The 23809-nt window shown below is 35.3% G+C and overlaps 1 protein-coding gene across 1 annotated transcript in view; it reads right to left on the bottom strand.

Annotated features, from left to right (window-relative positions):
• Positions 1–23809, bottom strand: part of LOC105091158 (phospholipid-transporting ATPase ABCA3) — a 104728-nt gene that overhangs the window by 22779 nt on the left and 58140 nt on the right. Inside the window, exons 15-22 of the mRNA XM_064478509.1 lie at positions 22730–22880; positions 19419–19517; positions 15529–15700; positions 14456–14750; positions 9804–10050; positions 9453–9657; positions 7387–7606; positions 5413–5577 (exon numbers count right to left, since the gene is read on the bottom strand). Coding sequence (XP_064334579.1) covers positions 5413–5577; positions 7387–7606; positions 9453–9657; positions 9804–10050; positions 14456–14750; positions 15529–15700; positions 19419–19517; positions 22730–22880 — 1554 coding nt within the window. The remainder of the gene's footprint in view (positions 1–5412; positions 5578–7386; positions 7607–9452; positions 9658–9803; positions 10051–14455; positions 14751–15528; positions 15701–19418; positions 19518–22729; positions 22881–23809) is intronic.

Genomic DNA, 23809 nt, shown 5'->3' with positions numbered 1-23809 from the left:
TTTGGATTGATTTACATTCCCACCAACAATGTATATGTGGGTTCCCTTTAAATCATACCCCTACCAGCACCTGTTTGTTGCCTCCTGTCTTCTTGATGATAGCCATTCTAACACATGTGAGGTGATATCTCATTGTAGTTTTGATTTGCATTTCTCTGATGATTAGTGATATTGAGCATTGTTTCCTGTGTCTGTGGGCCATTTTGATGTCCTATTTGAAAAAATATCTTTTTAGTTCTTCTACCCATTTTTTAATGAATTTTGTTGTTGTTGAGTTCTTTATATATTTTAACTCCTTATCTATGATTTGAAAAAAAAATTTCTCCCATTCTGTAGGTTGTCGTTTCATTTTAATTGTTTCTTTTGCTGCACAGAAGCATTTGAGTTTGACGGAGTCCCATTTGTTGACTTTTGCTTTTGTTTGTAGTTTTGGCGTCATGTCCAAAAAAGTCATTGCAAAGACTAATATTGATGTGTTTCTTCCTCACATTTTCTTCTAGGAGCTTTATAGTACCAGATCTTATGCTTAAAACCCTGACCCATTTCTAGTTAATTTTTGTGGGCGGTGTGAGATAGGGGTCCAACTTCATTATTCTGCATGTGTTTCTCCAGTTTTCCTAGAATCATTTGTTTTTTAAGAGACTATTCTTTCTCCATTGGGTATTCTTGGCTCCCTTGCTGAATATTAGTTGACCATGTATATGCTGGGGTTTAATTTTGGGCTCTTTGTTCTGTTTCATTGGTTGATGTGTCTAATTTTATGTCAGTACCATATTATTTTTTTTATTACTATGGCTTTGTAGTATAGTTTGAAATCTGGTAGTGTTATACTTCCAGACTGTTGTTAATTCTTTTTTAAAAATGTTTGGCAGAATTCTCCATGGAGCCATCTGGTCCTGGAGTTTTCCGTGTTGTGTGGTTTTTGATTACTGATCCAATCTCTTTTCTTGTTATTGGTCTATTCAGATTTTCTTTTTCTACTTGATTCAGTCTTTGTAGGCTGTGTATTTCTAGAAATATATTTATTTCTTCTAGGTTATGTAATTTGTTGGCATATAATTGTTCACAACAGTCTCCAATGACTCTACGTATTTCTTTTTTTTTTTTAACATTTTTTTATTGATTTATAATCATTTTACAATGTGTCAAATTCCAGTGTAGAGCACAATTTTTCAGTTATACATATGTATTTCTGTATTATCAGTTATAATGTCTCCTTTTCTATTTATTATTTTATTTGAGTCATCTTTTCTTTTTTTTTCAGTTAGTCTAAAGATTTTTTTCTTTTTTTTTTCCTTTTTGATGAACTAGCTCTTAGTTTCATTGTTCCTTTCTATTGTTTTTCTGGTCTTTATTTTATTTATTTCTGCTCTGTTCTTTATTATTTCCTTTCTTCTGCTAACTTTAAACTTAATTTGTTCTTTTTTTGGTTCCTTGTGGGATAAAGTTGGGTTGTTTACTTGCAGTCTTTACATTTCCTTAATACATGTATTTCTCGCTATAAAGTTTCTGCTTTTGCTATGGGACTGCTTTTGTTGCATCCCAAAATATTTGGTATGTTGTATTTCCATTTTTATTTGTTTCAAGATAAGTTTTTATTTCTCTTTTGATTTCTTCTTTGACCCAAGTGTACTGTTTAGTGCCCACATCGTTGTATTTTCTCACTTTACTCTTACTGATTTCTAGTTTCATACTAGAGAATATAGTTGGTATGATTTCAGTCTTCTCAAATTGGCTAAGGTTTGTTTTATGGCTTATCAGGTGATCTATCCTGGAGAATGTTCCATGTGCACTTGAGAAAAATATGTATTCTGCTGCTGTCGGATGAAATGTTCTGGAGTCTATTACATCAACTTGTTCTAAAGTGTGTTTCAATTCATTGTTTCTTTTTTGATTTTCTGTCTGGTTGATTTATCTATTGCTGATGAGGTATTATATGTTCCCTACTATCAGTATATTGTTGTCTATTTCTCCCTTAAGATCTGTTAGTTTTTGCCTGCTATATTTGCTTGGATGTTGGGAGTGTATACATTTACAGTAATTATATCTTTATGTACAGACCACTTTATCATTATATGATGACCTTCTTTGTCTCATTTTTGTCTTATGACCTTCTTTATCCCTTTTGTTTTTCAGAAGGTATCACTCTAGCACAATTTTTGTATTTCTCTTACTAGAGCTGACTTGCCACTAAGGTTGGAAGTGTGCCATTAAAAAAAAAGCTGGCAGAGGAAAAAAAGAAAAGGATGATGGCAGAGTCAGGGGAGCTGTTGACTTAACACTTGGGACTTAGTGCCCATGGCTGGGTAGGGGGACCTCCAAATGGAGGAGCTCCAGAGGTCTGTGGCTGGTCCTCTTGCCAGAATCCCGAGGCAGACAGCAAGAGCTGCCTTCCTTTGGTTCTCTTTTTCTGCCTTCTTCCTGTTCCTTCCTCTTCCCCCAATCATTGTGGTCTCTCCTTAGAGAACACAATACGACCCTCCAGCTGTAGCATGTGTGTTTGGGCAGACCCCTACTCATCATCTTCACTCTCCATCTCTTTTCTTCCAGAAAGGTCATGCTGCCTTGATGCTGAATCTGCTGATGCCTTCTCTGCTACCCTCAGCTCCACCACCGCTCCCCTCACTCTACAGCCCCTTATATGGTCCAAACTATCCACTTTTGGGTACCAAGATGGATGAATCTGTTGGGTGTCCTGGCATGCTGTGTAGAGATGCTTTCTCTGGTTATAGATGTTCAATTAATTGTAAATTAAAGGAGAGAGAAAACAGATATGATTTACATCACCATGATGCTGACATCAATCCTATCTCATTGTGATTTCAATTTGCATTTCCCCAGTGAATAATGATGTTGGATATCTTTTCATGTGCTTGTAGGGCATTTGTATATCTCCTCTGGAGGCACATCTATTCAAGTTCTTTGCTTATTTATTTATTTTTAATGGAGGTAGGGGGATTGAACTCAGGACCTCATGCATGCTCTACCATTGAGCTATACCCACCCCTTTCTCATTTAAAAATTAAGTTTTCTCTTTTTGCTCCTGAGTTGTAAGAACTCTTTCTAATTTCTGGATGCTAGGCTTACCAGTGACTTGGAATGCAAATATTTTTTCTCCTGTTCTGCAGGATGTCCTTTCACTTTTTTGACAGTGTCCTTTGAAGCATGAAAGTTTACATTTTGATGACCTATATTTATTTTTTCTTTTGTGTTCTATTGGTGTCATATATAGTAAGCCATTGTCAAATCACAGGTCATGAAGAGTTACTCCTATATTTTCTTCTAAGCATTATTTATACTTTTAATTCTTATATTTAGGTCTTTGATCCATTCTTATATTTTATATATGGTGTGAAGTAAAGTTTCAACTTCATTTTTTGGCAGGTAGACATTCAGTTTCACCAGCATCACTTGTTGATGAGATAAAATCTTCTTTTCTCATGGAAGGTATTGGTAAACTCGTTGAACAAAAAAACAAAACCTTGTTGTCCAAGAATGTATTATTTTATTTCCACATATTTGCAAATTTTCTGATTTTCCTTCATTCTTAATTTCTAGTTTCATGCTATTGCTTTTGGAGAAGATACTTTGCATTAATTCAGTATTGTAAAATTTATTGAGACATGTTCTATGTCTTAAAGGTCTGCCCTAGTGAACATTCCATGTGAACTTGTGAAGAATGTATATTTTGTTGTTTTGGGTGAAGTGTTCTGTATATATCTGTTAGACCAGTCGGTTTAGAGTGTTAGTATATCCTCTGTTTCATTATTGGTCTTCTGTCTAGTTGTTTTATATATTAATAATAGTTGTAGAACTATTTGTCCCTTCAATTCTATTTTGGCTTCATAGATTCTGGTACTTTGTTAGGTTCATATAGGCTTATAGTTTACATATCTTATTAGAGTAACTTCTTTATTGATATGTAAAGTCCTTTGCTTCTGGTAATAATTTTTTCCCCAAAGTCTATTTTTTCACATTAGTATAGCCAACTCAGATGTCTTTTGGTTGCTATTTGTATGGACTGTCTTTTTTCATTTTTTTCTTCCATTTTATTTGTGTCTTTGGATCTAAGGTGAGTCTCTTGAAGGTATCATGTAGTTGGATCACTTTAAAAAATAAATTCTGATTCTGTTTTATATCTATATCTATCTATCTGAATCACTTTGCTGTACACCTGGAACTAACACAACATTGTAAATCAACTATACTTCAATAAAAAAAATTCTGCCAATCTCAGCTTTTTGAGAGTTTAATATATTTACAATGTAAAGTGTTTACCAATAAGAAAGGACATACTTCTTACTTCTGCCAATGTTGCCATTTGTTTTCTACCTGTATTGTCTTTTTTTTTTTGTTCCTCAGTTCCTCAATTAATGCCTTCTTCTGTGTTAACAGATTTTTTTATGTGTACTGTTTTGATTCCTTTCTCAAATATATATATATATTATTTTTTTCTAGTACTTCCATGCATGCTCCTTTTTATTTTTTAAAATTTAAATATAAAGTCAGTTTATAATGTTGTGTTAGTTTCTGGTATACAGCATAGTGATTCAGCTATATATAAATATATATATGTATATATATATATATATATATATATATATATATATATAATAGATATATATTTCTCAAGCCTACGTATATAGAATTGAGAAAGAAATCAATTTCTTATTTTAGTACTCTACATATATATACGTATTTGTTAATGGTTAGCATGGGGATTAAACCTGACATTTTTAATTTAAAAGAAATTAGTTTTAATTTACATCAATTTATCTTCAATAGCATACAAAATCCCTGCTCCTATACATCTTCATAACTCCCTCTTTATTATTTTCGCAAATTACATCTTTATACACTGTGTACCCATAAACACAGAAGTATGAAAATCAGCCTAAAATATGAAAAATGTAATAGAATGCTTTATTTCCCCTGATTTTGATCTGGGCTGTGAATTCGCCTTTCTTTTATTTTTTACTTTTCTTTTACCTTCTTTGAAGTGTGATACTGAAAACTTAGTGACCCAGGGAACTTACTAATCTACAGCTTAAGAAAGCATTGTTTCCTCATTTACAAATTGGGATAATAGTAGCTAACTTACAGGGTGCTGTGAAGATTCAAGGTAATGTATGGGAAGCTACTTTCGCATTGAAGGTGAATAACTAGTAGTAACTCATTCTAAATCTGGTGGTGTCTTCATAAATTTATCTTGGATTTTATTTTGAGGCTTCATTTTATTTCCTAGTCTGTGAAAGTAACTTTGGTACAGAAAAGTACTCAAAAACAGCAAGTGTGACTGTCTCCACTGAAGGAATGACAGGTTTCTCTTATAGTCTACAATCTAAGTTTAAATGTGTAAGTCTAGAAAGGAATAGGTTGTTTTTAAGGACCTGGGGAACCCCAGATACTCACATTTTTTTCCACAGTCCAAATAGATATTTTTCAATTGCTTGGCACATAGTTTTTTCACCTGATAGTCATCAAAGAATCTGCTGATACTCACTACAAAGTTGTTACCAGGAAGCATCATTAATGCATTACCTATGGAAGTTCTTGTGGATTGAGGAATGTCCTTTCCTACAATTAAAAAGAGGATAGATTAGCTTCAATTAAGAAAGTAATGAAACTCCCTTAAAAAGAGACTTCCCTAAGATGATCAAACCACTCTCAATCTAGCATGCTGATCATCTTTGAGAAAACACTACTTATTAATTCACTAAGCTTGCTCACCTTGATAGCTTGTAGCGTGGGTGTGTCAATTACAGATTTTAAGAGAGGACTTTTGCTAACAGTATTTCCCTAGGATCTGTCTTCTCCCTCTTTATGGGTGGGTCTGCTATTAAGATCCCTACCTTGGCTTGGTCTTTGGTTTTTCTACTCTCCTCTGTCCCCCAAAATGGAAAATCATGATGCTGAATTTCACTTTGTTGTTGGCCTCTGCATTCTGAAATTTCTTGTGGGATCAATGATGCATTTAAAAAGTTTAAATAGTTTTTTATTCAACATATATTGTTTTAAGTGGGAGGGCAATTCACCATATTCAGTCCTTCATCCCTCTGGACGTCCAAGTCTCCCACTGAATTTCTCAGTGCCAAATCCAGCAGCCTCCTTGTCATATTTCTTTTATTTGCCCCTTTGAATCAGTACTCTACCCTTCTCCATTATACTTTCTGCCCTGGGAGGATTATCTGTATAGACTAAATGAATGTACTTCTTTGCTCTCTGGCTCTTCGTTGTAGGCTTATAGGAAGCTCTGGCTGGAGAAAGGAAGGTTTCACTAGCATGTTCACTTCATGAAAATTTATTAAGATGTACACTTATGGTTTCTGCACTTTTCTTAATGCAAGTTATACTTTAATAAATAGTAAAAATAAGAAATGCATTCTTGAAGAGCTCTGTGTTCACTGTCTTCTGTAGGGTGAAGATGATGGTAGAGTATGTTGCAATGGAATTCGGTTCCCTGACACCTATGGGAATAACAGGATCCTAGAATGTGGACACCAGGTGGCACAATTTAACTATTAAAAACAAGGTAGGAACCATTATCACAATAAGTAAAAGGGACAGAATGGTAATCAGATTTTTTGTTTCAACCGCTGAAATGGAATTGACTTTCTAAACTTTCTGTCTCTTGCAGACAAATTATATTACAATCCACAAAGAAAATTAACAGGCTTAAAAGTCCCCGAAACTACACTCTAGCAGAAGAGTCTTCATTATTAGAAACTGGAATTCAGAAAACCCATGTTCTCTGAGTTTTAGATAATGCAAAATGAAGGTTGCTAACTTAAAGTGCCCCAGAGCTCTTTGCTGTAGACTGAGACAATGCACAAAGGCCAGACAATAATGTCTCAGAAATGAATACAATACGGAAGATTAAAATTACTAGTCCACCCTTACCTTCTGTTAGGAGAATCTGAGGTCTTACAGACTGTCTGCCTATAAGGAAGAGGATTCAGTGAGGGAGGGATGATAGAAAACCTGCTATGACAAATGACCCTCAGTTCTACCTGGAGTCAGGGGAAATAAGTGGATGTTGGCGCAAGAGTCCAAAAGTTAGCAGCAGAGAGAAAGTTAGAAAGGAAATACACATGAGATCTAACTTTTTCTTTCATGAGGCTAGAATGATACTGAGTCCAGCTCCTTCAGAGGGTTTAGCTTCCTTCTCACTTTCTTTTCCCCATTTCCTCTTTCCTTCCCTCTCTCCCTCAACCTCTCTGACTCACATATACACTCAATAAATGTTTGCTGGCTTTCAAAAATCACAGGTTTTCAGGTTCCCAGAAAGAAGGTGCTTTGCAATTAACATTTTTATCCTCAAGGTCTTTCATCCCCATTTATGTAACGTATTTCATGGAAAAAGGGAAAACTGTGTGAAGTTCTTACTATAGTATTGAATTATGGCGTGAATGATGATACTGAAAACAGCTGAAAAGTAGTTAAAGAGGGTGAGCTTGATGTAGGCTGCAGCACTGCTAGAAAACAGGAGGCTTCCGAGATACATGAGAGGAACGACAGACCAGCCGTACAGCATGAAGATCATCATGGTGTCCAGAAAGTGGTAATCTGCAACAAGAGCATCCACTCCGCAGTACACGAACACTCCCTGGGACACAGAGTGCAGAGGAGCGAGATGAAGGACACGGAGTAACAAGAAGTCAAGCCAGAACACTCAGAGAACAGCGAGCACTGCCTTCCCTGGAGCACAGTGCTCTTCATTACTTAAATCATTTTGCCCATTACAAATGAGCCTGAAGTCAGCTACGTCTTCCTCAATACAGGACTTTTCGTGAACAGAATGACTATACTTCCCTTTTTTTTTTTTTAAATCTGTTTAGAACAGCATTGCTTTTTATTTTACTCCCTCCACCCTGCAACGATTAAAATCAAAGCAATTACGTCTGCATTAAGCCCCACTCTGAATTTTTCCAGAAAAAAATGACCTAGGAAGTAGACTATTTCTCTAAAGATTTTCTCTGTGGCTGCTGTAGTGTTACGTAAGCTCCCCTGCATCACTGCTCACGTCTAGACTGCAGCCTGGTCTGCTCTCTACCCCCACTCCCTTTATATCTATCTCAGCAACTCAGGGGCCTCCTTATTATTTATTATTCCATTTGAGAATCAGACAGGGAAGCATAAATTTAGAATGGGCTGGATGAGGAAGAAGATAACCTCTAGAACTAAGAAAAGCATTTTCCAGTTTCTGTGGCAAAAGATGAGAACTGTGGCCCTCACAAAGGATGGAGTTCTTCCCTTGTTATGCTGGTTGGTTGGTGAGCTGGGAGCAGAAGGGACGGGTACTGAGAACACCAGCCAGAGTCATGCACTGTGGCAAGGTGAAGGAAGAGCTGCTCTGTTCTCTTGACGTTGGGGCGTCTGTATACAACGAGTATGCCCACCACCACCATGCCTGCCCCAACTGATCCAGCCTCTGGTCCCTGCTGAGCAGTTCTTGTAGCTGGTGGGATCCAGCCTTTCCTTCAGAACCAGTCCTAGGCTCCTGTACAATAATCACCAGTTTTCCTATGGCTGTAGAAGCCAAACTGCCAAAAGTTTCTCCTTTTTCCTTTAACAACCATTTTACCATTCCATGGTATGGTTTGAATTGGGAACTGGTAGTTCATTCTTTATAGTAGAAATTAGCACCTATTTTATAAGGATCTATTTTCATTTCTGTGTCCATTGCTAAACAGTGAACTATGTGAGGCCTGAGACATTGTCCTATTCATATGTAAGCCCCCGGTACCTCCTGTACACAAAGAAACCTTACCTCCTTTGCTCATGTGTTTCCCCCTTTAGTAACTATACAGTTTCACACCTGCCTAACTCTGCAGCATGCACACAAAATAAAAGAAGCTGCCAAGTTCACTAAGGGCCAGATCATTACATTAAAAGACGCTATACCACCCTTACATGCTTGCTCTTTATTCCATTTCCTCTTTATCCGAAATTGGGTGTCTGAGTCCAGGTTAGTTCTGCTTTGCAGACCTAGCCATCTTGGATTTGGGCTGTGAATTCGGGGCAGAGAATAGTAACAGGAAGCATCGCTTAAGTCTTGATCCTAAATTGCGTGCTACAGTCCAGTTTTACCGGAGAGCTCAGCATTGGGAATTAGTGGCACTGGCTTATCTATATGGTTAGTGAGGGCGCAGTAACAAGTAATGGCCCTTATTCCTTTAGAGGAGGTTTTGGGCCTGGGCATAATGCTGAGCAATTACACGGGGAACCAATTCAAGAGAGACTTTTCAAAGTAGAATATTTTCTCCAAAAGAAAGAACATGAAGGAATACATTTCCATAATGAGGTTTTCACAATATATTCTCTGGCATAATAAGCCAGAGTAGTTTCAAATTTCTTTACAAGCTTTACTTTAGGATACAGTTAGTTGAATAGGAATTTCCTGTGGGTGACACAGGAGAATAAGCCTTCATGCAGTTTCAGCTAACACTCACCAGTAGTAAGCAGCAGGTAACAAAGAAGTAGATGAGATCCCACAGCAATGCAGAGAGCCAGTAAGTAAGTAAATAGACTCCACTCACAAACTGGATGTGCTTTGCCTTGTTAGTTCTCTCAGTCACTGTCTGAAGGCAAAAGCTACCGGCCACAAGAGCCATGCCAAAAGCCAAACATAATACAATTTCTAATCCACTTGTAGGCCTAAAGAAGAAGAAATAAAAGATAAAATAAAATATGAAATAAATGTAGAATTCAGTTGATTTCAATAGGTATTTTCAAAAGTATATGGCCAGATAGTAAGGGTGTATATTAAGGCTCAATTCCAGTAAAAGATAAATCATACGTACAGTTCGTTAGTACCATAAAGCGAGAGAGGTTGAGGCTTGTTGGAGGCTTTAATGGAAGCATTGGGGCCAGAAAGTGACGTAAAAAGACTGTTGTCTAACACCGCCAGGGATGTTGCAGCTGAATGGTATGCCTCATTATTGAACAAAAGAGTAAATACTGTTTTGTTTTTCACAACCTCAATGGAAAATGCAATAATGGAGAAGTCATGACACTCTTTATTTTCCAATATGTAATTCTTTACATTACCTAGAATAAAGAGATTGGTCAATGAATTAACGTATAATAAATCACCTACTACTTATAATGGAGAGGAAAGACCAAAAATCATTTTCCCGTTAATCTCTTCCCTTTCCAGGTCCCACAATGGGTACTTCAAGTGTTAACCTGTCTCCTCAAAAACTCTACCCCATCAATAATGTCTACAATACTCTCATCACATAGTCTACAACTTGAAAAAATAGTAAATTACTATGCATTTCTTACTTTATTCTTGTCTAAAACAAACATAATTTTTTTCAAAATTGTTTTGGTTCTTCTAGGTCATTTGGATTTCCATGAACATTGTAGGACTGGCTTGTCCATTTTTGTAAAAGTCTGCTGGAATTTTGATAGAGATTGCATTGAATCTATAGATCAGTTTGGGGAGATTTGCTACCCTAACAGTATTAATATTCCAATCTGTGACAGAGTATCTCTTTATGCATCTAGAACTTTAATTTTCCTGAGTAATATTTTATATTTTAAGTGAACAAGTCTTGTGCTTCTTTTCTTAAATTTACTCCTAAGTATTTTATTCTTTTTGATGCTGTTGTGAGTTTTGGTAATCTGCATCCTCTCCCTCCCCTCCTCCCCAGCCACCCCTACTCCCCACCCAGGAACCATTTCATGGGAGTTAGATTTTAAATATTCTAGGCTGAAAAACCTTTGCCTTTTGATTTCATTGTTTTCTTCATTAATACTTAAAGTAATTACTGATATGCTAGGATTTATACCTGACATTTTGCTTTTTGTTTTCTAAATGTCTTATCTCCTTTTTGTTCCACTGTTTCCCTGAACTGCTTTTTTTGTATTAAATATATATATATATTTTATAGTGGACCAATTAAGTTCCTTTGTTGTAGCTGTTTTGTAAATAAGTTTGCTTTTTTTTTTTTTAAGATTTCACATATGAGTCATATCATATGGTACTTTTGTTTCTCTTTCTGGCTTACTTCACTTAGAATGACAATCTCCAGGTCCATCCATGTTGCTGCAAATGGCATTATTTTATTCTTTTTTATGGCTGAGTAGTATTCCATTGTATAAATATACCAAAACTTCTTTAGCCATTCATCTGTGGATGGACATTAAGGTTGTTTCCATGTCTTGGCTATTGTAAATAATGCTGCTATGAACATTTGGGGTGCATGTATCTTTTTGAATGAAAGTTCCTTCTGGATATATGCCCAGGAGTGGGACTGCTGGATCATAAGGAAAGTCTATTTTTAAGTTTTTAATCAACTTCCATACTGTTTTCCATAATGGCTTCACTAAACTACATTCCCACCAAAAGTGTAGGAGGGTTCCCTTTTCTCCACACCCTCTCCAACATTTATTGTTTGTGAACTTTTTAGTGATGGCCATACCTCATTGTGGTTTTGATTTTCATTTCTCTGATAATTAGCAATATGAGCATTTTTTCACGTGCCTATTGGCCATTTGTATGTCTTCATTGGAGGATTGCTTGTTTTGGTTTTCTGACCATTTTTGGATTGGGTTGTTTGTTTTTTTCTTATTAAGTTGTATGAGCTGTTTATATATTCTGGAAATTAATCCCTTGTCAGTTTCATCTTTTGCAAATACCTTCTCCCATTCCATAGGTTGTCTTTTTGTTTTGCTTATGGTTTCCTTTGCCATGCAAAATAAATATAAATATTTTTGAGTTTACCATACTTAGAATTCATTGAGCTTCTTGGAGGTGAATATTAATGTTTCCCATCAAATTTTGGAAATCTTCTGGCATTATTTCTTCAAATATTTTTCTGCTGCTTGATCATGTTCTATACTATGCTTTCTGTTACCTCCATTATGCATATATTGGTCTGCCTGATGTTGTCCCAAATATCTCAGAAATTGTTTTTCCCCCACTTTTCTTTTTTTCTGTTCCACAAACTAAATAATCTCTAGCAACCCTCGATTTAGCTAATCCATTATTCTGCCAATTCAAATCCATCACTGAGCCTGTCTGGTAAATTTTCATTTCAGTTATACCTTTCAACTACTGAATTTCCATTAAAATTTTTATTTATATTTCTTTATTAATACAGTCTTCTTGGAGAGACAAAGTTATCATACTTTCCTTTATTCTTTAAATGTATTTCCTTTAGTACTTTGAAAATATTTGCATTAGCTGTTTTATAGTCTTTGTCTACTACATTTAACATCTGGCCTCCCTCAAGTACAGTTTTTACTGGCTTTCCTTACCCCTGTTTATGGGTCATACTCTTCCATTTTTTTTTTCTGTTTTAGTTTTCTAGGACTTTCAAAACAAAGCACCACAGGCTGGGTTACTTGAACACCAGAAATTAATTTTCTCACAATTCTAGAGACTAGAAGTCCAAGATCAAGGTTTTGGCAGGGTTGGTTTCTTCATAGGCCTCTCTCCTAGGCTGATAAATGACTTTCTTGCCCTCTATGTCTGCACATGGTTTTTCCTATGTGTATGCATATGTGTCCTAATTTCATCTTCTTATGAGGACACCAACCATATTGGATGAAGTTCCACTCTAATGATCTCATTTTAAATTAACTACTTCTTTAAAGATCTAATATCCAAATACACTCACATTCCAAGAAACTGTGGCCTCGTACTTCAGCATATTAATTTTGGAGGTACACAGTTCAGACCTCTTTCTCTTCTCTTTCTGTTGTTGATGAAAAATGGACATAAAAGATAGTGTAACAACTCTGGTATCTTGAACTCCCCTCTCTACCCTTTGTTGTTACTGTTTTTTTTTTTAATTGTTGGTGCTTATTTGGTTAATGACTTAAGTGGACTAATTCTGTAGATTCTGTATTTTCTACAGTGTGCAGCCACTTATTTCTCTGATGGACTTAAAAAATTCTGGCTTTTATTTTTAAGCCTGGCTCCTAGGTGGTCTGTCCTGAATCAGTATAATTTAGTACTCAGCTAAAAGACTCATTTAAATATCTAGAACCAGTAAGTCTTCCACTTTTTGCCATGGGGTTCCCTGCATGAGGGAACATATTCAAATTTCAGACAGTTTACAAGTAAGCTTCAACTTTCATATCTTGCTTGCATAGGGCCTCAACATCAACTAGAAGTCAGTGACTGGCGCCTTCTTCTTTCCTAGGTCATTTCTGGCCATGCACACCACCATTTTGAACTTTCTAGATCTGTAGGAATGTCAGAACTTTTCAAAGTTCACGGTGGTTATCCAGCTCTCCTGGTAGTCCTTTAAAATGACTTTTTGGTGAAGCTCTCATTTGGCCCAACTGAAATCACAGCCTTAGCCAACTGCAGAGATGTTACCAGCAGATCGCTGCTATTTTTAATAATCCCCTGGGGTCAGGGCTTTTTCCAAAGAGTTGAGCCCTGATTTAAATCCAATAGCAACAATGCCCTGGGAATGGAGTTTTTCAGGGAGCTGCTATTTCAGTCTAAGTATTGGCAGTGCCCTAGGGATGAGCTTTTAACAGAGCTCTGAAGAGATTAGTTCTTTCCATCAACTGTGAGGCTCCTGGCTTTCATGGATACATACCACTGAGGGGAGGGTGAGTGACAGGAGTAATTCTAAATCAAAATGCCATAGACCTTACTGACTTTTTATAGAGGTTCAGTAGTTTTTTTTTTTTTTCCTGGTTGTTGTTTTATTTTGTTTTTTGGAATAGACACTTTTAGTTTGTTCTGTGCTTTTGCTTAATTTCTAGTATTCTAAATTGGTTGATTTAAAAAAAAAATTGTTTTCCAAATATTTCTGTTGCTTTTGTGGGAGAATGGATTCATTCTACCATACCAAGAATTCAAAATTTTCTATCCACTAGCTTTTGGCATAACTTGTTACACAGCAAAAGATTAGAAATAAGCTACACAAAAGGGTTGTTTTTCACATGAAGATAATGGACAGAAGGCGTATAGTATGGTTTTTTACCAAAAGTAAACATTGAACAAATGAGTACAGCTACTTATACTACCTTCAAAAAAGTAGTTGTGAGGAGTCAATCTATTAGGTCTTCAGCCACCTGTTTTCAGAATGGCCAATGCAGTAGACTGAAGGGCAACCTTCAGATCTTGGAAACAACCTTCTACCCTGTGAGAGCTTAGAAAACCATTTTTGTATTCTGGTCAGAATAAAAATCTATGCTAAATTTCACAACAATATAGTATTTTGGCTCATTACCTGTCCTCTGAAAAGTGATGCAATTAGCTGAAGGACACCTACAGCCAAAATGCTTCCATTAATTATTAACTTCTGTGGCCAGGTGTCTTGACATGTACATTTTTGGCCTCTAATAGCTGCCCCTAAGATACTGGCAAATAGTAGGAAAAGAAAGAAAGGGGTAGCTAAATAGCATAGTTAAGTTCCTTCTTTGCAAGTGATACACATAGATCTTCATATAGCAGCAGTCTTTTTTTCCCTAAGGATTTTACCTTGTACTTTACGAAGTTCTTGATTTTTAAGCTTTAGAAAAATCTCAAGGTTCTTTACGATGTTCAGAGCCAGATCAGAATTCCCAGAAATTGAGTAAGGCACAATTGTTCGACCATATTGACTCAAGTCCATTTCTCTGGCAGGTGGCTCAGAATCTAAGTTTAGACTTGAGAAGAGGTAAGTAGTGACAAACAAAATTACTGACATCTGTAGCAATGACAACTTCCAATTGCGCCAAGTGAACAGTGCTCTCTTCATAAACATGGAATGAAACTGCTGGCAGTATAGTAGAAACTAAAATGAGAAAAGGAACATAGCATTAGAATTGCTGGTGATCCAAGGATGATGTTCATATTGAAATCCAATTCTTCAAATTTTTATAGAAGATATATGCATCTTATATAAATATATCCTTGAATTTAACCCAAGAAAACAAGATGGTATGAAAATTTTTATTTTGTAAGATACTAAGGGAAAAGATTAAGATCTGGTTTCTTACCTAACTACACTGAAAGTCTTATTGAGATAATTTTATTCATTAATATACTTGTAGTATTTCTGATCAAAAACAAAGTAAATTTCAAACAATTATTAAATTAATATTAATAATTTAATATTAAACTATAACCTTCCCATTTCTCCAATTCAAGGGAAATATCCCCATAAAACTTGTATATAACTATTATCTTTTTCTAGGTTTTAGTATACTATGTATGGTTCATATTGAGAAAATGCCCCTAATCTGATTAACAAATATCTTCTAAAAGTCATAATTCTAGGGTCTTGTCTTAGAACTGAACAAAGGGAAAATATATGAAAAATGAATGAGAACTTTTCAAAGTGATTCTGAGAAATAACAAAGATGAGGGTAGCATAGCTGTGATCTTTATCTAGAACCTATGTCTCCTGCATCAGGAAATTAATGGGGTTGTACTACAGACTGTTCCATATCTGCCTGGCTCTTCTATGGCCAAACTCCAAACATGTTTTAAATTCAGTTAGTTAAGAATATGTACATGTTATATACCCAAACCAAACATACTGAGTTTACATTCTTAGGGAGTATGCTCACCCCAGTATTAAATTTAATGTTAGCAATTTCATTCAATCTGGAAAAAACTGGTCTGTTGCAATTTCTGGACACATTCTTATTCTGCTTCATGTCTTGTCTTATTTTTTTGCTCTTCAGAGGAGTAGACTGGGTAGGGCGAACATTCATCTGGGAATCTGCCAGCCTATTAACCCTACATACAGACACGTACACAAAAAAAGCACAAAACATTTTGACTGTAGCCTCAATTGGTTTTATTTGGGGAATGTCAAACAAGCTTCCCAATTTGGAAGGCTCTTTGATCTTTCCCACTGATTGTCAGGTGTATTGTATGGAGGCAGCATGATAACATGGCTCTCAATAACCCAGTCAGAGGAACTGCCAATCTGTGGCAAAGTTCCTACCATTCTGAAGTAACATGAAAAAAACGGTTAGAATATATTGTATATTCCACTAAACTGAACTCATTCAAATGAAAAGACTTACCTTTAATCAAAGGAAATAACTTTCCTTTGGGGGTTAAATGTTCTTTATGTTATGAAATGATAGGGACATTGGATAGTAAGATTTTTAAGTCCTCACATTTCTCATTAGTGCCTGTGTCTGAAGTTGGGTCTTTTGGTGTGGATACTTAAGAAGGATAAAGAGATATATACAACTAATTACAATCTAAGGAAAAAAAATGCTAAGAGAATAACAGAAGAAAAATATATATGATAGTATATTAAGAGACAGGAAAGATGAATTTACACCAGTCAGAGGGGTAAAACACTGGGTAGAAAATTTATGATTTAAAAGGTGTATTTTTTTACTAAGCCACAGAACTATCAAAATCTTTTTAATACCTTCCTGTTAGCATTTTTATGGAATACATAAATTCTGACCTATGATATTCACAAGTAGATCAATAACCTCTACCCTTTAAAAACCATATATCAAATACTATTAAAAATCCTGCTTTCAAATACCCCTCCAACATATTTTAAAATTGACCCTAAAGTCTGGAGGACTATTGTGCTTTTAAAATAAAATCATTGAGATTTCCTTTCAAGATGGCAGAGTAGAGGCAGATGGAGCTCACTGCCTCTCAGATGGAGCTGATGGAGCTCAGACACACCAAGATCACTGCAGAACAGCTAGTGATAAAAAAGACTGGAAACTACCAGAAAGGATCTTCTGTAACTAAAAACTTACAGATGAAACCATGACAAAACCAGTAGGAGGGGTGGACTCATGATATAATCAGTTCCCATACTCCTTGGGTGTGCAACCCACAAACTAATACCTAGAGATAACCCTGATGAGATATTATTCCTCTACTCTGGGGAGCCTGATGTGGGACTCAGAACTCTCATGACCATGGGAGAACCTCTACAATATATTTATTCTCCAGTTTGTGTCTGGCCTATTTCACTTAGCATAATGTCCTCCAGTTTCATTCATGTTGTCACAAATGGCACGATTTCCTTCTTTTTTAAGGCTGAATCAAATTCCACTGTGCATGTATTTTCTGCTATAAAAACTGAAAGCATTTATATTAATGGATTTCAACACGGATATTCAAAACAATTGCCTGCTGTGTTGGCAGTTTTCAAATGCATGAGATCTGTCTTCTTTTTAAAATTTTATTTATTTATTTATTTATTTATTTATTTATTTATTTATTTATTTATTTATTATTGATTGATGATTTATTGAAGTATAGTCAGTTACAGTGTGTCAATTTCTTGTGTACAGCACAATGTCCCAGTCATGCATATACATACATCTATTTGTTTTCATAAAAGGTTATTACAAGATATTGAACATCGTTCCCTGTGCTATACAGAAGAAACATTTTAAAAATCTATTTTTATATATAGTGGCTAACATTTGTAAATCTTAAACTTCCAAATTTATACCTTCTCACCCTCTTTCTCCGGTAACCATAAAATTGTTTACTATGTCTGCAAGTCTGTTTCTGTTCTGTAGATGAGTTCACAGTGTCTTTTTTTTTTTTTTTTTTTAGATTCCACATACGAGTGATATCATATGGTTTTTTTCTTTCTCTTCTTGGCTTACTTCACTTAGAATGATGATCTCTAGGTCCATTCATGCTGCTGCAAATGGCATTATTTTATTCTTTTTTTTTTATGACTGAGTAGTATTCAATTGTATAAATATACAGCAACTTCTTTATCACCTGTTGATGGACATTTACGTTGTTTCCATGTGTGCCTATTGTAAATAGTGCTGCTATGAACACTGGGGTGCATGTATCGTTTTGACTTAGAGATATATGCCCAGGAGTGGGATTGCTGGATCATATGGTAAGTCTATTTTTAGTTTTTTTGATCATTCTTCATACTGTTTTCCATCGTGGCTTACCAATCTACATTTCCACCACATAGTTTAGGAGATTAACTAATTTAAAAGAATTGTCAGTTCACCATTTTGAGCACACAGCATGTAGACAGAATTTTGTGACATCAAAAACATAAAGAGTGAGCCAGAGCTATAAAGGAGCCATTTTTGTATGTTATTTGAGTTAAACTGGTATAAATTCAAACTGGAGTGTTGTAAATTTAGGATGCTATGTATAATCCCCATGGTAAACACAAAGAATATCACCACAGAATATACACAAAAGAATTTAGGATGCAACTTAAATATTTTACTACAAAAAAATCAATTAAACACAAAAGAAGACAAATGCAGAAAGCGAGGGACAAAAAATGCTATGGTGCATATAGAAAATAGCACAATGACAAGTAGGCACCTCCTTATCAGTAATTACTTTAAATGTAAATTGTTTTAATTCTCTAATCAAAAGACAGAGATTGGCAGAATGGGTGAAAACACATTATCCAACTAGATGCTGTCTACAAGAGTCTCACTAGAGATCTAAGGACAAAAGAAGGTTGAAGGTGGAAGAATGGAAAAAAGATATTCTGTGCAAATCATGACCAAAAGGGAGCAGAGACGGCTACACTATTATGAGGCAAAACAGACTTTAAAATGAAAAATGTTCCAAGAGACAAAGAAGGATATAATATATAAATAAAAGTTTCAGTATAGCAAGAAGATGTAACAATTATGAACATTCACATGTCTAATTATATACCATGAAAATAGACAAAGCAAAAACAGAATATAAAGGAGAAATAGATGGTTCTATAACAATAGTTGGATACTTCAATACCCTACTCACAATAATGAACAGAACAACCAGACAGAAAATAAGGAAGGAAATAGAAGATGTTAACAACTCAACAGCAAACGAGAGCTAACAGATATATACAGAATATTCTACCCAATAATAGCATGCACATTCTTCTAAAGTGCACATATGTCATTTTTCATGATAGACCATATGCTAGGCCACAAATCAAGTCTCAGTAGATTTAAAAGTATGGATATAATGCAAATTATCTTCTCTGACCTCAAAAGGATGAAGTTAGAAATCAGTAACAAAAGTAAAACTGGAAAAGTCACAAAATTGTGGAAATTAATATGTCTCACATCAATTTAATTCTTAACCACACCAGAAGAATTTAGAAGAGTAGAAGACAATTTCTTCCTCCCTGGCAGAAACATGCTTAGGTCAAAAATTTAGTCATTTCTAGTATAGACGCCAAGTTAGAACTAAAACTTTTCCTATAATGAGATAGATACTCTTTTTTTTTTTTTAACTAACTCTTAAATCTTCTGCTATGAAAAGAAACACGCAGCAAGGCCCAAGCTCAAAATCTTTACATATTCTTAGCTGAATATGCAGAAATATATTAGCATAACATATTAACATACTTGAAAAAATCCATAACTGTGAATACTTCCTTCCAGGTCAAACTGGGTGGGGTTTGCTCTCAAACTGATGTGAGATTTTACGGGTGCAAGTAGTTTTATTTTTAAGGTCATTATTTATTACTCACTTTAGGAAGACTTCTTCCATGGTAGTGATTGAAGCACCAAAGTTAGCAATGCCCAGCTCTTTTTGATTCGTTTCCAGATCGTTAAACAGAGCTTCAAACCTGGAAGGAGAGAAGGAAGAGGAAAGAAAATACTAGCACTAGTCTAAATACATTTTATTTTATTTTCTATTAAATGGAATTAAGAAATAAATATGTGAGCACTTACTTTTCTCTCATTTAATACTTAATTTTATTTCCAATTGCATTTAAAATTTTTTTAATGTGGTAAAATATATAAAACCTTGCATTTACCATTCCATCATTGTAAGTGTTAAATTCATGTTAAGTTTAAATTCAAGCTGCACTAAGCACATTCACAAGTTGTGTAATCATCATCATCATCCATCTCCAGAACTATTTTATGATCCAAACTAAAACTCTATAGATCATAAAACTATTCCGATTGGAATAGGAATAATTCTCTATTCTTCCATTCCCTGAACTTCATTTTACTTTCTGTCTCTATTAATTTGCCTATTCCATGTGCCTTATGTGAGTTGGAACCATGCTTTCTTTGTCCTTATTTGTCCTGGCGTGGCTTATTTCACTTAGCATAATTCTTTCTAGGTTAATCCATATTGTAGGATGCATCAGAGTTTCATTCCTTCTCAAGGCTGAATAATACTCGTTGTTTGGATATACAGCATGTTGCTATCCATTCATCCATCAATGGGCATTTGGGTTGTTTCTACCTTTTGTATTTTGTGAATAATATTGCTATGAACTATGGTGTACAAATATTTGTTGGAGTTCCTGCTTTCAATTATCTTGAGGATATGCCTAGAAGTGAAATTGATGGATCACATGGTAATTCTGTGTTTAACTTTTTGAGGAGCTGTCATACTGTTTTTCACAGCAGATGCACCATTTTACATCCCCAGTAGCAATGCACAGGTTTCTAATTTCTCTCCATCCTCATTAATATTTGTCATCTTTTGTGTTTTTGATTTGCATTTCCCTAATGAGTAGTTATGTGCTTATTGACAATTGGTACATCTTCTATGGAGAAATGTATATTCAAGTCCTTTGCCCATTTAAAATCAGGTTGTTAGGTTTTTTTGTTAGATGACTTTTTAATATTATTTTGTTTCATAATGATTTCTGGTTAGCCATGGGCTAGAAATGTTTAGTAGATCATTTTTCTGTAATGCTTATTGTGAAACAAATGGAAGTAAGAGATATACACCTTACCAAATTTCTCCCTACTGTCAGTTGCTCTTTGATATAAATTCTTCTATTCTTCTAAAAATTATCAATTTCTTTTGTGTAAGTGTTAAGGACTACAGTTATAGTTAATTTATTCACATGTAGTTCCTACATCAAATGGAAAAGAGTGCTCAAATTACAGGAGGGATAAATCACTAGACAACAGAAAATGGAGTTAGTGAAGTCCAAGCTGAGAACTGAGAGAGGATGTCATCAAATAGCTAGGTGAGTTGTATGGAAGTGTTGCTAATTGTGCTGTGGTTACTATCAAGGAAGAATTAACAGTGTTTTAGGTTCAAAACACCCTAACCCATTCACTTCTTAAACACTCTCACTCTCAGTAAGGATCTATCAAGGATATGTATGATTACCCTCAGACACGGTGGACTAAAAACTCCATCTTCTAAATATCTCTATATTTTAGCTGAATTTCACTTCCATCTAACTCTACCCAGCTTTGATAATTGGTTCTACTCTTACCCTTCAGTTCAGTCTGACCCCACTTCCTATAACAACTCTTCACATGAATAATTGTTGTCTTATTTTTCCCTACTGTAAAGACCTATTCTGTGAGCTACATGGACTATGGACATTTTATTCTGGTTGTTTTTTTCTCTTTCAATACTTGGTTTAAAATTATCCTATTAAAGAAAATTTCACTCTGAGCGAACACATTCTTCCCCAACTTCATAATTTACTTCTGTGCCATGTTTGATCCACTGTCCCTGGCCCAGAAATTCACATCTAATGTGTTGATATTAATCTGTGCGACTAGTTATTCATTTCTCAGAGATTCTTCCATGAGCTGTCTTCCATGTCTGAAGTATTTAGTAGGAAGACACAATGAAAATATTACCCATTTCTAAATTCTTACATTTCCTGTTTTGGACTTAATGATATATTAATTATTCATGGTTTCTTCTGATAATATCATTTGCATACATATTATATGGGAAGGGCTGGTGTTGTGCTAAGTTTAAGCAGCTTCTCTAACATGTTTCTTTCAGAGACACTCTGCACTTCCAGATGTTAAAAATACAATGCAATGTTAAAAGTACCCAACAAAACCTCTGCTGAATCAATGTCCCATTGTAGTTTCTTTCATTTCCCTTACTCTTCCTCATGACTGGGGCTGAGGTTCACCCCAACTGTCTCAATACTGATCCATGCTCCTGCTTTTCAAGAAGGTTCAGATTTACTCTCTGAATAAGTGTAGCTCCATCAAGTAATTCCTCTTCCTTTTATTCCTCTTCTAGGATACAAAATATGATTACTTTCATATCTCTTCATTTATTGGAGTCTTGGCGGCCTGACTCCTGTGTGTTACTTCCTTCATTCTACCAGAAGGTCTATAAGAGATAGACATGTAAAGCAATATCCTACAAATTGTTCTTCTCTTCTTGTGTACGCCAGCCACCGTGCACCTACGGGACATCTAGGTAGTAGTAACTTCAGACAAGAAGATAAAAATGGTGCACTCCCTGAAGGTTAATGATGCATAAGTACCCTTACCTTCCATTTCTCTTAGCTTAAAATTAGAATCCCAGGTAGAATTATCATCCCTGTGTCTCCTCTGTATTATTAATTTGGCTAACTACTGAGATCAAACTCCCTGTTTTCTCTACGTCTTCGTCACCCTTGCTCCAAGAGTTGCCATTTAAACTACTTTTTTCTTTCATCATCTTAATATTCTTCTTGACCTTACTCACTACATAAAATTTGTATACCATAAACATTTTACCATTAGTTATACACTATTTAACACCAGGAAGCTAGCTATAGGCACTAGTTTGCAAACTTTCCTACACACACACACACAGACACACACAAACCCCAGAGGAAAAATATCAAATAAGCCTTGAATAGACTCAAATTTATGAGGCAATCCTCTGTACAGTGAGAGGAATCTTCAGCTGTGAACTTCTCAACTTCAGTTGACAAATGATACCTGTAACTGGAGATCTTGCTTGTTAGCAAAACACTACTCACTAAGCTTACTAAACTTGGAAAATTCAAAATGGTTTCTGGCACCCAAAACATTCACGTAGAAATCTCTGAATCTATACCTGTGTGTATGCTCTTTGGGTAGGATAAATGATAATTCTGCTCCAAAACAGTTTTCCAAAACGGCACCCGGAATATGAGACTGAATCATTGCAGAGACCTCATCAACATCACAATGTGGTTCCCTCTCCATGACTATGTGATATCCAGCACCTGAGAGAAAGCATTTAGAAGACCAGATGAAGTAGTTTTGTACTTTTTCATTTCCCTGTAGGACCAAATTTGGCTCGCCATGATTCAGGTACCCAGGTCCACAGGGAAGAAGACATGGTATGTCGTAGACATTTTGTTATAACTCTGAGGAGTCTCACACCTGAAACTTCCAAATGTTGTTCAAGAACTAAGACATTGAATAAATAGCAACTTCCTCTATAATTTCAATAATTTTCTTGATGAAAGACAATAATTTAGTGTATATAACCAGATACAGTATATGTATGAAAAAAAGCCCCTGTTATCTAGTTAGTTATTTTTGAAACTCTAATCTTGATAAATATTCATTTATTATCATTGGCTGTCCACTGTGTATTAAGTATTCATCTAGGCCCTACAGATAGAACAGTGAACAAAGCATGTAAAAATTCCTGCCTCCTTAAGAGCTACTTTCTAGTCAAAGGAGACAGATACTAATAAAGAGGAGGAAGTTAGAATAAAGGATGTGTTAGATAAAATAAAGCAAAGAGGGGAGATATGAAATGTTGAAAGAATGTTGTTAAATTTTAGATAGACATCTATGGAAAGCCCAAGAATATGATTTTTGATAAGGATCTCAAAGAAATCAGAGAACTTTATACTTAATTAGTACTTTGCCTATATAGAGAAATTACTTTAAAGGAATTGGAGGAAAACATCATTGCTTTTAAATATGTGCATTTCAAATTGTCATTGTACTTGCATTTATATTCCTTAAATCATTTATAAAAAGAGTAACAGGTTTTAAGCACAGATCTCTTAGCTGATAATCTGGTTTATTTACCTGGCTTATGGTGGGGAAGACACTATTACTCCATTTTGCAAATGAGGCAACTGACATCCAGAGAATGAAGTGACTTATCCATTATTTACCAGCCATGGGGACCCAA

This window comes from Camelus dromedarius, chromosome 24 (assembly GCF_036321535.1).
Source record: "Camelus dromedarius isolate mCamDro1 chromosome 24, mCamDro1.pat, whole genome shotgun sequence".
In the NCBI taxonomy this organism is placed as follows: Eukaryota; Metazoa; Chordata; class Mammalia; order Artiodactyla; family Camelidae; genus Camelus; species Camelus dromedarius.
Note: the sequence above shows the minus strand (reverse complement) of the source record. Positions and strands in the feature narration are given on the sequence as shown.